The sequence below is a fragment of the Oryza glaberrima genome, chromosome 9 (genome assembly GCF_000147395.1).
Source record: "Oryza glaberrima chromosome 9, OglaRS2, whole genome shotgun sequence".
Classification (NCBI taxonomy): domain Eukaryota; kingdom Viridiplantae; phylum Streptophyta; class Magnoliopsida; order Poales; family Poaceae; genus Oryza; species Oryza glaberrima.
The window spans coordinates 9,450,477-9,466,315 of record NC_068334.1 but is presented as its reverse complement, the minus strand read 5'-3'; the positions used below and the strand labels follow the sequence as shown (position 1 = coordinate 9,466,315).

The 15,839-nt window shown below is 40.9% G+C and overlaps 1 protein-coding gene and 2 pseudogenes across 4 annotated transcripts; all 3 read left to right on the top strand.

Annotated features, from left to right (window-relative positions):
• Positions 1 to 6,147: 6,147 nt before the first annotated feature.
• On the top strand, positions 6,148 to 7,083 carry LOC127783705 (uncharacterized; annotated as a pseudogene).
• Positions 7,084 to 7,581: 498 nt separating this feature from the next.
• LOC127785482 (uncharacterized) lies at positions 7,582 to 13,184 on the top strand. 4 transcript variants are annotated; one of them, XR_008019751.1, is made up of 4 exons: positions 7,582 to 9,276; positions 9,603 to 9,731; positions 12,010 to 12,301; positions 12,716 to 13,184. XR_008019751.1 is itself a non-coding variant. In XM_052312944.1 (2 exons), exons 1-2 carry the CDS (start codon positions 8,607 to 8,609, stop codon positions 9,644 to 9,646), a joined length of 714 nt encoding a protein of 237 aa, XP_052168904.1. In that variant the 5' UTR covers positions 7,584 to 8,606; the 3' UTR covers positions 9,647 to 11,772. The 4 variants fall into 4 exon arrangements, 1 of the variants encoding a protein (XP_052168904.1); XR_008019749.1 differs by lacking the exon at positions 12,716 to 13,184 and having other exon boundaries at positions 7,584 to 9,276; positions 12,010 to 12,604; XR_008019750.1 differs by lacking the exons at positions 12,010 to 12,301; positions 12,716 to 13,184 and adding an exon at positions 10,492 to 11,771 and having other exon boundaries at positions 7,584 to 9,276.
• A 1,725-nt stretch (positions 13,185 to 14,909) lies between these two features.
• Positions 14,910 to 15,502, top strand: LOC127783704 (uncharacterized; annotated as a pseudogene).
• Positions 15,503 to 15,839: the final 337 nt, after the last annotated feature.

Genomic DNA, 15,839 nt, shown 5'->3' with positions numbered 1-15,839 from the left:
GGCAGTTGGCCCACAAGGCCGCTGCGTCACCCTGCCGCGCGCTGGCACGCGGGGCCACCGCGCGCTGGCTTTCGCGCGCCGCCCCTGCCTGCGCCGCCACTTCTCGCTAGGGTTCTGGATATTTTTGATTTGGGGAAATCGTTTCAGTAGGTTGGCCCTTTCAGTGAACCAAGGGTAAGATGGTCATTCGCAAATTATAATATCATTTCCTTTCTTTGTTAAATTTGGAAATTCCAGGCCCACCTAACTACCGTCAAAACCAGGGGCAGACAGCTGCTTCGCTTAAAAAAAGCAGGAGCATAATCACAAACCATGAAAAGCAGGGGTGAATTGTAAAGCAACGGCAGGAACACAATTGCCCCATATATATATATATATATATATATATATATATATATATATATATATATATATATATATATATATATATATATATATATATATATATAGGATACCCATATGGGATTCCATGGTGCCCGGGCTCCAAGGTATAAAACACACAAATTCTCTCAAATTTTTCAAAATTTTCAAATTGTGAGTATATATCTAGGTATATGAATTTGATTTATACCAATACCTAATAGCAAAATAACTCAAACTCAACTTTATTTCACAATTCATTATTACATACCTAACGAATTATATATTTGGATGTTATATACCTAGAACCAAAATCTAACAAAAAAAAAAGTTCAAACTCAGTTCAAACTTATTTGAACTTGTTAGTAAAGAAGTTAATGTTCATACCTAAACATTTAAAAAAAATTCATACTCATTCAAATTGGGTATATACTCAATTTGAATCTTGGAGCCCATACTCCATGTAGCACCAGTTAATTTACACACACACAGATATATATATATACATATATATATATATATATATATATATATATATATATATATATATATATGGAAAAGAAGATATGAACCTAGGTTCATTTGCACCTCCAATCTGTACCGTTTGAATGCTCTAAGATGTGTGCTAGTAAATGTCTCTTCCTCCTCTTAAATCACACTTAGAAGGAAGGGACATGAATGGTACACAATGGAACTGTGTTTCCTGCCACCACTTTTTAGTCTTCCAAGTTTGCCCTTGACATGGTTCCATTCCATTTTTTTTTCTAATGCATATAAATTAAGGATGCCAAATTTTGTGCCCCTATGTAACTATATGTACATTTAGACCATCCCCTAGTACAATGATTTTTGCTGACAGAACTTGTCATATATTGATATATCTCCAAATGAGCTTCAAACAACAACAATCCAAAACAATTAAGCCACCAATCAACTTTAGATAACACTGTAGAAAAGGGCAAAAAATAAAATAGCCAATTATCTTCCCATAAGAAGAACATCTGAATATCAAATATACTGTGTGTCATTATACAATAGACTTATATTACATATCCATTGTTTAGAAAAATGATTTATTCTCATTTCATCGGTACAAAATGACGTTGACAAATCATATCTTAATACCTATATATATCCATACTAACACTTGCAAAAAAAAAACCCCTCAATCCTCCAAAAGGACATCTATAAATGATTATCCATAATCAAAATGGCATTTACAAAATGTTGACGAAAACAATATAGCTTGCAAAAATGGCACTACATCTACAGACAACATATATCTAAATAACATTTGAGAGCTTGATGAATCTTCAAATGATACTAGCAAATTAATGATATATCTGTAAACGAAATTTGCTAATGCTATATTGTTAAATAATATGTATAACCGATATCTATGTTAATGAACCTTTGCTAGAGACTCAACCTTTAACTGATACTCACAACAAATATATCGATAAAGTATATGTCATCTGCAAAAGACATATGTCAATGAAGTAGGTTTACAAATAATATTTCTCTAATTGACATTCAGAGCCAACAAATTAACTAGGTGATCAAGATAATTTATTAAAAATTGTAATGCACATACATGCATATTTTTTTCACATGGAGAGAGGGGAGTACTAGTTGGAGGGCATCTTGGGAAGGCTACAGTAGAAAATATACACAACATGTACCTATTGAACCCAGCAATGCACAGCCCTATATAGCAACTCCATCAGGTAGGTACATTTTGATGGTGGTTAGCAAACATGATGGATCACAACTGCATTGGAGTCATATGGACACGTGTCGACTAGGGGATTGAGGTGTATAGGCACCGCGGATTATATTATCCAGCTCCTATATATATATATAAGCCTATATACTACTCCCAGGAGTAGCTACTCCTATTGTAACCATCGGACACCTGTCCACCTCACATGAAGGTTTCGGGTGTCAACCCACTAACGGAGAGAAAATATCCACTAATCCACCGATGCAGAAAATGGATTTTCTTTTTTTTGAAAAATCGGATCACTGCGTTGTATGTTCTGCATGCTGAGGCATTTGAATGTTCTACATGCACGGCGTATCGATCCGCACGCATGCAAGGCCATGCGACCAGGAGAGTAGTTAGTGTGGAGGTTGCTAGGGAGACTCCATATAAGTTTACGGTGATGTAGGGCAGAAGAGGAGTGAGCAGAAGCATTTTTTGGAGTTGTGAGCAAGCAGATCATTTCTGCAGTTATTTGATGGAGCAGAAACCCTCCGGTGGAAAGGGCAGAACATCGTCGGTGAGTTCTGTTCCGTCGCCTTCTGTGGAACCAGAAGACGTCGACGCGTGATGTCGAGCGGCAGAAGCCGGTGGTGGCCGTAGGCGTGTCATCGCTGGTGAGTTCTAGTAAGCAGCACAATCTGGTAGAGGCAGAAGATGGAACCGCTTCAGCTAATGGTGTTATGCAGCAGAAGCCTGCCGCAGATTGGTACACATCGGAGATTAATTTTTGTTTATGTTCTATTGAAATTTTTTTCTCTTGTTTGTTTGTTTGGTTCTGACTATTTGTTGCGTTCTTTGGTCAGGAATGGTTTTGTGCATTGCATGGATACTGCTTCCCGGAGTGAAGAGATGAATCACTCTCTCTAGAAATATGACATTCATTTGGATGGCATATAGCCAGAAATATGACATGTAGGCAGTAGTGAAATGATCAAAAAAATTGTAATATACCTCAAAAGAAAATATCAGAACATCAATTGGAAGAAATTCATAGGAAAAAACTGGCCGGCAGAAAATATATGTTAGCCGGTCAATTTAAAAAACTGGCAGAACGTCAGCTAAAGAAATTGGCAGAACATCATCGCCGTTAAAAAATTGTTGGCAGAATAACCACCTAATTTTTCTCTATACCCAGTTTTTAATAGCAGTACATATTCTGCCTATTGAAAGCTGACAGAAGTACATATTCTGCCTATTGAAAATTAATGGAAGAAAATCTTCTGCTCAGAATTTAATCACATCCGCATAGAAGAAGTATGCAAGTTCGTGTAACAGAAAGCTAATTAATCTTCCATTCCAAAATCAACGGATAGGATAGCAGAATAGAGTCTGTGAGCTGTGAAAGGAGCAGAACATCGGATGGAAATGGAGTAGAAGATTAATTTCAAAGAAGAACCTTCTACTCCTGCTCCTGTAACTAAATCCCATCGTGTAATATATAAAGCAGTTTCTGCTCGTCAGTGTATGAGTACCATATATATGCATCACCGTAGGACAGAAGCTCAAGTCTGGAATGTGTGCAGAAAACAATTTTCTGGTCTCTAGATCCATAGATCAACTTCTGCTCGTATAATTGAATCTCATCATTGATATGTTATGCTCCTCAAAACGTTTTAAAAAATGAGCAGAAAATAGAAAAGGTGGACAGTAGGTAACCGGAAAAGGAGCAGAATATCGGTTAGGAAGGGAGCAGAAAATCGGAAGTTTGGAACAGAACAAACGAAAATAGCGGTGGCTTGTGCTCTGCGTTTCCATTCGATCCGGTCATCTAAAAAAGTGAAGAATATCTTCTACCCCTATAACTAAATATCATCACCTAATATGAAGCCTGGCAAGAATATTGGCAGAATAATTTCTGTTCGTCCAGCGTGTATGTGTACCATATAGTATATACATCATCGTATGACAGAAACTTGGGTTTGAATGCATAGAGAAAACAGACCTTCAAATCACAGGTGCTCATTTTTTTTAAAAAAATCATGAACCTATATCCCCGTTATAGGACAGAACAAAGTTGCAATAAAGCTAAGGCACAATATATCTACATAAAAACCTCATCTGCTCATTTTTACTAGCTGATTGAATTGACATGCATTCAAAACAATTTGTATCCCGTGAAAAGAGCAGCTGGCTTCCTTAATGGATTGGATTACAAATCTGATTAGTCATTAACCCGTTAACAAGGACTCTAAATTAGCACCAAGCTGCACAGATCGTGTAACAAATCGCATGGTGGATGAGACAGGAGTAACTACTCCCGGTAGTAGTATATAATTTTCCCACACACACATAAATATATATATATATATATATATAGAAAAACTATTCTACACCCGGGTATAGAATAGCTATTCTATACCCCCTCCCTCCCAAGGGTCACACCCACCTCCCCCTCCTTACCAAGGCCCAAAACTCACCTCCCACCTCGGTCAAAGGCCCCTCCCACCGGTCAAACCCGCCTACTAACTCCCCCCACCACCCACCTCTTCTCAGCTCTCGTCCCAGGACAGTGCAGTAACACGACGACCACTATGCAGTAACACTGTGTCTTACGTGCAGTAACAGCGTTAAAATATAGTTGAAATATAGTCATGACGGATCTACTTTTTATAAGCTCTTTTTTTCTAGCATCATGGTGCAAACGGTTTTAAAAAACCTTACATCACTTGGGAGATATTGTTCATCAAAACTTGACTTTTTTGCAATTTGTCTCTCCACAAGTGGTAATATTATACTATTACTTGTTACTACTTGTCTATTGTACGTTACTACAATCACATCACGATGTTATTACACTACGTTTTACTGTATTTTTTGGGTAGTGTTACTGCATAAACACGTGGTAATGTGTACCTTCCGTGCAGTAACACTTTTACTTTTGTGCAATAACAAGTATATGGTTAGCATCTAAGACTTTTAACCTATATATTTTTGTTTCAATTCCTGATTTACTGTAATTCACCACAATATTACTGTCAAAAGTGCAGTAACGTCATATACATGCAGTAACACTATATTGGAGGGAGGAGATCGGTTTTCTTGAAAAGAGGGAGGAAGGACGGTTTCTTGAGGAGGGGAGTACGTAGATGCATTTTGAAGTTTAAACCTCCACATGCAGTAACACTATAGCATCATTGTGAAAACGGTTTTAAAAAATAATACATAACTTGTGAGATATTGCTTTTCAAATATTAACATTTTGAACTTTAACACTCCATATGCAGTAACATAGTATGTAATTTGTAGTGACATGCGTATATACATGCAGTAACATGGTTTTACCAAATGTATAAAATTGTTCAAAACACTCCTACATCAATCAGACCTCGCTCAAAGCCACCTACAGACTTTACCTATAGCCCACCTATTCGATCTTCATCTTGTAAAAATGACATAGTAAAACTACAATTATGGTGCAGTAACATAGCTACTTGAAAGTGGTAACATGTACCTATTATGTAGTAACACTTCTATTTTGTGCAGTAACAAGTATATGGTTAGCATGTGAGGCTTTAACCCAACAATACTAGTCACTTGGTTGTAATAAGAACCTATATATTTGTAGTAACCGGACGCGCCACTATATTTCGTGATGTATGAGAAGATAAGTTTTTACTAAGAAAACTCTATCACAATTGAGAAATAGCCTATTGGTTAGTGCCATGTGGTAATTTGAGTTGAAGGTCTTGAGTTCTATTCCCATTGAAGGCAAATTTTTTCCTTCATTTTTTTCTCTCTCAAAAAAGGGGAGGGGTGGAGGTGGGATCAGGAGAAAAAAAGAGGAGAGGAGGGCGAGCGCTCCGGGGGTGGGGAGGGGGAGGTGCGTGAGTGGGGGGAATCGGGAGGGGAGGGGGTATAGAATAATTCTATACCCCGGGTGTAGAATAGTCTCACCCTCTATATATATATATATATACACTATACTACAGATGGGTTGCGATGTATTAAAATGCAACCCCCTACACCCCAACCCACCCCGGGGCGACTCACCCCACCACCTATTGTGATCCACACTTGTTGTAATGACTGGTTGTTGGTAGTAACGTAGTTACCACATGATAACGTATTTAAGGGTTGGTAATGTAGTTACTAAAGGGAATACATTTTCAACTATTTAGCCACACAACAAATTGGTGTGTTCTCGCCTTCCATCCCCCGAATTTCGGATCTAGCATGGCAGGCGACGAGGCGGCGGTTCGTGCTCGAGCCAGGTGGCGATGGAGAGGAGCCCCGTCATCCTCCGTGTGCAGCGGCGGCGCATGCTACTCGCCGCCGTCCTATACTCCGCCCCATGGATATACACCACCGCCACCGACCTCATCCCCGACCTCTCTCCCGTCGCTTGGTAGCCGCCGTTCGGGGGCGCCTCCCGGGATTGTCGTCGCGTCGTGGCTGTCCGTCTCCTCGTCGCCGGATCAGGAGGCCACACTCTTCCCTGGCGCATGAATATTGCACATCCCCGGTGCCAGATCGAGCCTCCCCACGCCCAGTTGCGTCAGATCGCGACCAGTTAATCCTGTGACCATTATTGAAGGTTCGCGTCGCTAGATCCACTCGCCGGCTAGAGCCTGAGGGAAGCCGGGATGCAAGGGGAGAGGAAGGAGCGAGGACGTGGTGTGCCTGCTTCATGGCATTCGAGGTGGTCAGGTGGGGATGCGAGCATACAGCAACTACGTGCCTGCTTGCTGCGACGTGGATACGACGATGGCGGGTACCTGGCTGTTTGGTGCGACGTCGATGTACCAGACAGAGAGGTGAGCAGCTGCTGTGTGCCTGCATGGTAACGATCAGAATGCTGGATGGACGTTTGTTATATGTGATGTGTTGGGGATGATTCTTGTTTCGTATATTTTTTTTCTTATTTTGCAATCCGTATTTTTCTGAAGCTGTTCATCCCCGGTTTACCCCAGTGTTCTTGTATAAAGTCTCATGTTCATGTCCTCATCTGTCATTATATTGCTGCAATGGATTATTTATTAGTATATTTAGTGAAATAAGTAAACATGCTAGTAGTTTCTGATATTATCCCATTAGTACTTGGCTTTGGTGGTTCTTGGTTCATTATTCTTCTGACAACATTCAGTTCATATGCTTGTAGTTTCTGAAATGTTTTATTTCCTTTATTTAGTTCCTTTTGAAACTTTTGCTGTGAGGATTTTTCTGCAAGAGATGTAGTTAATGTTCTGAATATTTTAGTTGAACAGAGTATTTGGAGTGGTTTGCTCTAAATAGAGCAGTACAAACACATCAATTTTTTTCCGCCTTCAAGTATTTACAAGGCATTAAGCTCATTTTCACGCACTCATCTGAATTCACATCCGTTCAGTCATGAATTAGTTTTGTGCAGTATGTTCAGAATGTTGGGCTGTAAATACAATAGTATGTGTGTGTTTTATGTGCTGGCCCATTTGCTAGAGGGCCCATCTAGTCATGTATATGTAAATAATGATAGCAATACAGAAGAGGTGAAGCTTCCAGAGAAAATTGGCTGCCAAAAACTTCATGGTATCAGAGCCGACCGGCCGGCGGCGGGCGACGGCTGAACCCTAGCTGGCCGGAGGCGTGGAGGCTTGAGCAGGGTAGAGAGTGCGCATCAGCAGCGGCGCGGAAGAGCGGGGCCAGCGCGACGCTGTGTCGTCGAGGAGGAAGAAGCGGAGCCAGCGCGGCGCGTCGAGGAGGAAGAAGCCGAGAAGCTGCAGGTGCGGAGCTGCTGCTGCTTGGGGCTGAGCTCGCGCCGGCGCCGTGTCGTCGAGGAGGAAGAAGCCGAGAAGCTGCAGGTGCGGAGCTGCTGCTGCTGCTGCTTGGGGCTGAGCTCGCAGGTGCAGAGCTGCTTTGGGCTGAGGCAAGAAAGAAAGTGCTGGTAAACAACTGGTGTTGGTGCTGCTCAGGAAGAAGTGGCTCTTGCTCTGTAGCGGCGGGGTCACAGTACAGTGAAGACTTTGCATCTCTTGTGGGTGTGAGTGGCAAGGAAACTGAGGTAAAAGCACAGCTACTGCTTTTGTGATATTGACTATTTGGGCAATCTATAGGAAGGGAAAGGTAGAACAGGGGGCTCAGATCTGCTAGTTGGGTTTCTACTGGTTTGCAGTTTCAGAATTTGCATTATGGCAGAAAATCAAGGAATAGAACAACTGATGGGTAAATTGGTGGACATGCTAGCGAAAAAATTTAGTGAGGCCTCAACTACAAGCAATGCAATTGTCCCTCATACTGAATCAATACTGAAGATTGAGTTAATGCAAAACGAAATCAAGTTGGAGGGTGTCAAAAATTATTTGAGTTAGTCAAGGAGGGCATTAGTGATACTAAAAAAAAGGGGCTAGAAGGATATGTCATAGGAGAAGTGAAGGAGCCTGAGAACACATCAAGTGTAGAATGGAAGACTTGGAGCACTACCAACTCTTTAGTGGTGGCGTGGTTGTTGACTTCATTAATCCCTGCTATTGCTACAACTATTGAGACTATCTCTAGTGCGAGTGAGATGTGGAAAACTCTTACTAAACTATACTCAGGAGAAGGTAATGTGATGCTAATGGTGGATGCACAAGAGAAGATAAGTGCTTTGAGACAGGGGGAGCGCTCTGTGGCAGAATATGTCGCAGAGTTGAAGAGTTTGTGGTCCGATTTAGATCATTATGATCCTCTTGGATTAGAGCACTCTGATTGCATAGCAAAAATGAAGAAATGGGTTGAGTGTAGAAGGGTTATTGAGTTCTTGAAGGGTCTAAATCCAGAGTTCGAAGGAAGAAAAGATGCAATGTTTCACCAAACCACTCTTCCTACCTTAGATGAGGCCATTGCAGCTATGGCACAAGAGGAGCTTAAGAAGAAAGTATTGCCTAGTGCCGCACCATGTTCACCAAGTCCCACCTATGCAATTGTACAAGGTAAAGAGACTAGAGAGTGCTTCAATTGTGGTGAAATGGGACACCTTATGCGCGATTGTCGTGCTCCACGCAAGCCTACTTATGGGAGAGGAAGATGTGTTGATAGAGGTGGAACAAGAGGTGGAAGAGGCTATGCTGGTAGGAGCAATAGAGGAAGAGGTTATGGATATAGAGGTGATTACAAGGCTAATGCAGTTCCTCTAGAAGAGGGTTCTTATGGGACTACACCTGACAATGTTGCCAACTTTGCTCATTCTACTTCAGGTAGTTTTAATCAAGCATTTATGTCTATGAACACTTCTCATCCAAGTTGGATATTAGACTCAGGTGCATCCAGGCATGTCACTGGCATGAGTGGAAAATTTACATCATATAAACCATATTTATTTGCACACAAAGAGACCATTCAAACTGCTGATGGCACATCATGTCAGGTTAAGGGGGAGGGCATAGTGCAACGTACTCCATCCATTACTTTGTCATCAGTGTTATATGTCCCTTCTTTTCCAGTGAATTTAATTTCAATAAGTTCTCTTGTTGATAATATGGATTGTCGGGTTTCCCTTGATCGTGAGAATTGTTTAATTCAGGAGAGAAGAACAGGGAAGAAACTTGGGATTGGTATCAGGCGTGATGGACTTTGGTACTTGGACAGAAGCGGGACAACTGAGGATGTGTGTCGTGCACTAATGGCTTCAACAAGTAAAGAAGTAACTGAGGTATTACTTTTGCATTGTCGACTAGGACATATATCTTTTGAAATTATGAGTAAGATGTTCCCGGTAAAGTTTAGTAAAGTGGATAAACATATGTTGATATGTGATGCATGTGAGTATGGGAAGCATACTAGAACATCATATGTGAGTAGAGGACTGCGCAGTATTTTGCCCTTTATGCTAATTCACTCAGATGTGTGGACCTCGCCTGTGGTTTCTATGAGTGGAATGAAATATTTTGTCACCTTTATTGATTGCTATTCCCGCATGACATGGTTATATCTCATGAGACATAAGGATGAAGTGCTTAAATGCTTCCAAAACTTTTATGCATATATTAAAAATCATTTTAATGCTCGGGTTCAGTTTATTAGAACTGATAATGGAGGGGAGTATATGAATAGTGAATTCGGTCACTTTCTTTCTTTGGAAGGAATATTACATCAGACTTCTTGTCCTGATACTCCTCCACAAAATGGAGTGGCTGAAAGAAAAAATTGCCATCTTTTGGAGATAGCTCGGTCACTAATGTATACTATGAATGTACCTAAATTTCTATGGAATGAGGCAGTAATGACAGCAACTTATCTCATCAACCGCACACCATCAAGAATACTTCGAATGAAAACACCATATGAGATGATATTTGGGAAGAATGAATTTGTGGTTCCACCGAGGGTGTTTGGCTGCACTTGTTTTGTTAGAGATCATAGACCATCTATTGGGAAACTTGATCCTCGAGCTGCTAAATACATCTTTATAGGCTATTCATCCAGCCAGAAGGGGTATAAGTGTTGGAGTCCATCAGAACGGCGGACATTTGTAAGTATGGATGTTACGTTTAGGGAATCTATTCCATTCTATGGTGAGAAAACGGATATAAGCTCTTTATTTGTTGATCTTGATGATTTAACTAGAGGTGACCATGATCAGTGACACAGGTATGCTTGGATGTCGCCCAGCCTCTACACCAGTTGATCAAAATCATAAGTTATGTGCAGAGTCTGGAAATCCAGTGAATAAGGAAAGATACCAAAGACTGGTGGGGAGACTGATATATTTATGTCATACACGACCTGACATAACTTATGCTGTTAGTATGGTGAGTCGATATATGCATGATCCAAGGAGTGGGCATATGGATGCTGTCTATAGGATCTTGAGATATTTGAAAGGAAGCCCAGGTAAAGGCCTATGGTTTAAGAAAAATGGACACTTGGAGGTTGAAGGCTATTGTGATGCAGATTGGGCAAGTTGTCCTGATGATAGAAGATCAACTTCAGGCTATTGTGTGTTTGTTGGTGGCAATCTAGTATCTTGGAGGAGCAAGAAGCAACCGGTGGTGTCTCGCTCAACCGCTGAGGCAGAATATCAGGCAATGTCAGTGAGCTTGAGTTATGGCTAAGGAATCTTCTTTCTGAGTTGAAGTTGCCGGTGGATACTCCAAAGAAATTGTGGTGTGACAATAAGTCAGCAATCAACATTGCTAACAACCCAGTTCAACATGATCGAACAAAGCATGTGGAGTTGGATCGTTTCTTTATCAAGGAAAAACTGGATGAGGGAGTTTTGGAATTAGAATTTGTAACGTCTGGTGGACAAGTTGCTGATTGTTTAACAAAGGGTTTAGGTGTTAAAGAGTGTAATAGTTCGTGTGACAAGATGGGTATGATAGATATCTATCACCCATCTTGAGGGGGAGTGTTGGGCTGTAAATACAATAGTATGTGTGTGTTTTATGTGCTGGCCCATCTGCTAGAGGGCCCATCTAGTCATGTATATGTAAATAAGGATAGCAATACATAAGAGGTGAAGCTTCCAGAGAAAATTGGCTGCCAAAAACTTCACAGAATACTGCTATCATGAATCGTTTTTCCAGTGTTCCAAAAACTGCCAATAACATCATTATCAGGGTGGGTGGCAATATTGATTTTTATTCCTTTCTACCCCATTAGGGAATCTTATTTTCTCATCTGGCTGAATTGCGCAATATCAGGTTCCCTTTTTACCCCATTAGGATCAATCAGATGAAGTTCTAAGGTTTGACTACCATGGACAACCTGCTGAAATGAAAAATGGATATGCACGTACCATGGTAAACATATAGAACCGCATCAACAAAATGCTGCTAAAAAATTGAATCATGTAGCCTTCCTTTATACAATGGAGAAAGTTTTGCTCATACTTAGGTATAAGTTTCACCTTGTCATGTTACTTTTCTAAAAGTGCTTCGGAATATGTAAATGATTTTCAACTATGTTGACCCGTTTTCTTTAACCAGGCTGACCGAAGTATTGGAGTCCAAAAATTATTAAGCTAAAGGAGCAAATATTATTAAGCTGGACCGGAGAGGCAGCGAGGAGTCCCTCCCAGGAGGATGTAGCAGCCTCCTCTAGATTCTGATGAGACAAGGGCCGACTGTGGCTTTGACTACTGCCTACTGGTGCGATGACGGAGAGGGGAGATGCATGCAGAGGCCACTCACTTTCTACATTGCGTCGTTGTTGTTGGTTCGCTACGACTACCTGGGACCTCGACTTCTCTGCCCCTGTCCATTCGCTCTACTCGGCTTGGTAAAAAAAATCCCAATTTTTCTTCCCGTATGTCTAAGTTTGTAAATATAATTGTTTTGCTGAATGGAGATATATCATTTCTACAAAGAATGTCAGTATGTAGGTAGAAAGAGTGAATGTTGTTGTGTATTTTCCAGATTATACCTACTAAAATCTGAATAAGCCAATTGGCTGGGCGGGAGTATATAGTTTTTGGATGTAATGTACCTGTGCATTTTTTTTCCAAGGTTAATGTGCCTGCATTTCTTTAAATATGCCAATAAAATGTTAATCTTTTAGTGAATGGAGATATATAAATATCAATTATAGAATGTCATTTTGTTACCAGCCTATCTGAAATACTTTATGTTTTCTGAGTAGGACAACCTATCTGAAATCTATTTTGTCCTTGTTCTTTTGGATTTTGAGAGGCAGGACACAACAGAACTCGGGCGGTGGAGGCATGACATCCAGGGCCGAGAGGTTGGCGGCTCAGTAGGGTAGCTGAATGGCCACAATGGCGTTGGCCAAGTAGCGCCACAGCGGCATCAAGGAGTGCTGGCGGTCAACTGTGCCAGGATTCGTGCAAGTATCGATCCGCGTCGTCGGCCCTAATCTGCATCGCCATATTAGTCCTTGCATCGATCTCCATTAGCATATCCACCAGTGATGGTGCTATTGTGATTTTTAGTAGTTTTGTGCATTCTACCTATGTATCGCATTGCATGTGTGATTAGACTATTGATATAATACTGAATCTTATTCGAACAATTCCTTGATTGGAATGATTTTATTGAATTTTGTGGTTAGAACAGTATGTTCTTAAATCTTACTCTAGCAGCCTGGGTGTAATTTATTTACTGAAAGAAGATATCAGAAAAAAGTTTATGAGTAATTTATTTACTGCAAGAATTTAAGAGAAATTTTGTGGCAAGATTAATCAGTTGATCGTAAGTAACATATTTAATTTTGTGGCAAGATTAGTCAGTTGATCGTTGTGGCAAGATTAGTCAGTTGATCGTGGCAAGATTAGTTAGTTGATCGTAAGTAACATATATTTACTGATAAAAGGGTTGTCATAAGTAATTTGCACCGGTCCAAATAATAATTTATTTACTAAAAGAAATAGGTCTAAATAATAATTTATTTACTAAGAGAAATTTAAATTTGTGACCGATTAGTCAGTTGACCGTAAGTAACATATTTACTAATAGTAAGTAACATATTTACTAATAGAAGGGTAGTCGTTACTGAGGGGAGAAGCACCGTACCAAATAATAATTTATTATTTTGTGGCAAGATTAGTCAGTTGATCCTAAGTAACATATTTACTGACTGATGGAACGGTAGTCAGTCATAAGTAATTTAATTACTGAGAGAAGTAGGATTAGTCAGTTGATTGTAAGTAACATATTTACTGATGGAACGGTAGTCAGTCATAAGTAATTTAATTACTGAGAGAAGTAGAAGAAATATCATGGAATGAGATGGGAAGAACCAAATAATAATTTATTTACTAAGTAGAAGAAATATCATGGAGTGAGATGGGAAGAACCAAATAATAATTTATTTACTAAGAGAAATTTTGTGGCAAGATTAGTCATTTGATCATCAGTAACATATTTACTGGTAAAGGGTAGTTATAAGTAATTTAGTTACTAAAAGAAGTACTTAAGAAGAAATATCAGGGAGTGAGATGGGAGGACACATGTGCTAACAGGAGAAAAAAAGTGCGTACAGGAAGGGGGGACGGAGGGGGTAGGGTATATCTGTGAGGGGAGCGTTTTAGCTATTGCGCACCACAGACGCAGTTTAGCGTGTATATATATATATACACACACATATATATGTATGTATATATATATATACACACATATATATATATACATATATATATATATATATATACATATATATACAGCACAGCACCTTAAGGTGCTACGTACTAAACGAAACGTGATACAAACCTCACGTCCCACACCACACCATCCTCCCCCCACCACACCAAGATGTTCAGTAATTTTTTAACTCGTGAATAAAACCACAGAGCGCTACCTTATTGGATGAGAGCCAAAGGAAGGTGCGTAGTAAAATTTTTACTCACGAGCCATGTGCAGCCACCCTCTTGCATCTTGAAATGTTCAGTAATATTTTTACTTGATTAAAGTATGAGTATTTACACCATAGGAAATTCTATCCAACCATTCCTTCCACCATCAATTACTCATTTTTTTCGGATCTATAGCACGGCAGTCTCAACCGTGATTCCAGCAGAGGAAAGGACGACACCCACTTCACCACGCGCTTGCCAGCGAGGGCTTGATGGCTGTGGCCACCGACGACGATGAAGATGTTGAGGAGATGTAGGGCTACCGGATCGGAAGGATTGGTAGCGCCTCATGCAAGGAAGACAGACTAGACCAGATGGGATCAGCAAGTTTCGTTGGAACACGGTCTTCTCTGGTGCATTTGTGTTGTTCTTCGGTCTTCAGAGCAAATCTTTAATTTTTTTGGCTGTATTTGATCTATTTTTAGTTCTTGTATTTTTAGCTCTCAATTCGTCATGTAAGGCAGCACTCCTGATGATATTTGGTTTGATAGGTTAGTAGGTTGTGCACTTCTGCAAACAATGCTGCATTGTCCCTTCCTTCGGGTGGTGAAGGTCACGATCGACCGCGTTCGGCGGGCGGCAGCGACGGACTGTAGGCCTGGTGACCGGCGCGAGCCGCGCCTCTCAGGTCGCCGTTGATGGGGATGGAAGCCTTCGACACAGCTGTAGCATCCCCTTCGTCCATGTATGATGGCGCTAGATGTAGCTCCAATCGGTTCCTAGGTGTTGAGTTTCAAATTTGTACTGATGCAGTTATGCTTATTCCTGGAATTGCTGGATTTCTTCCGTGTGATTCATTACGTGTGCCAGGTTCGGCTGGCCGGCACTGTTCCCGTCCTCGGGGAAGCTCATGGAGTCATTGTGTCGCAAGTCGCAACTGCGTGCAGCGGCTCATCGCCGTCGACCTTGAGACTAACATTTGGCCTTCACTCAACTCCACGCCGTCGTCGATACCTCCTGCCGGGCTGCCTCATAGTAGCGACAAGCAAGACATCGGCTGGAGACAAAATGCTAGCAATAGCTGCCGTTTAGTTTTTTTATGCACTATATAGATGGACCTGCAGCTGCCATGTAATTTTTTTACTACTAGGAGCAGATTTATGTTGTCATAAAAAATTGCTGTACCTTTTTTTACTACCAGCAGCGATCTTGCTTGATGCACACATTTCATCTGCGTCGTCACCATGATCGCACGAACGTGGTGTGATTGGGGGGCAGGGCAGAGCATGGCACGTTGGTGAGCTCCGGCGAGGCCATGTCGAACAGCACGAAGAACTCACTGGTAAGTGAGGATTGGCACTCACCACTACGACGCTAAAACTACGCAACCATCTTCCCTTTTTCTTTAAACCACGACGAAAAAAACGTTCACCCCCATTTTTTTCGGATCTGCCATCAGTTCGTGTCAAGATATATTACCGGATATAATTCCTTTCTTTCCGGCACTTC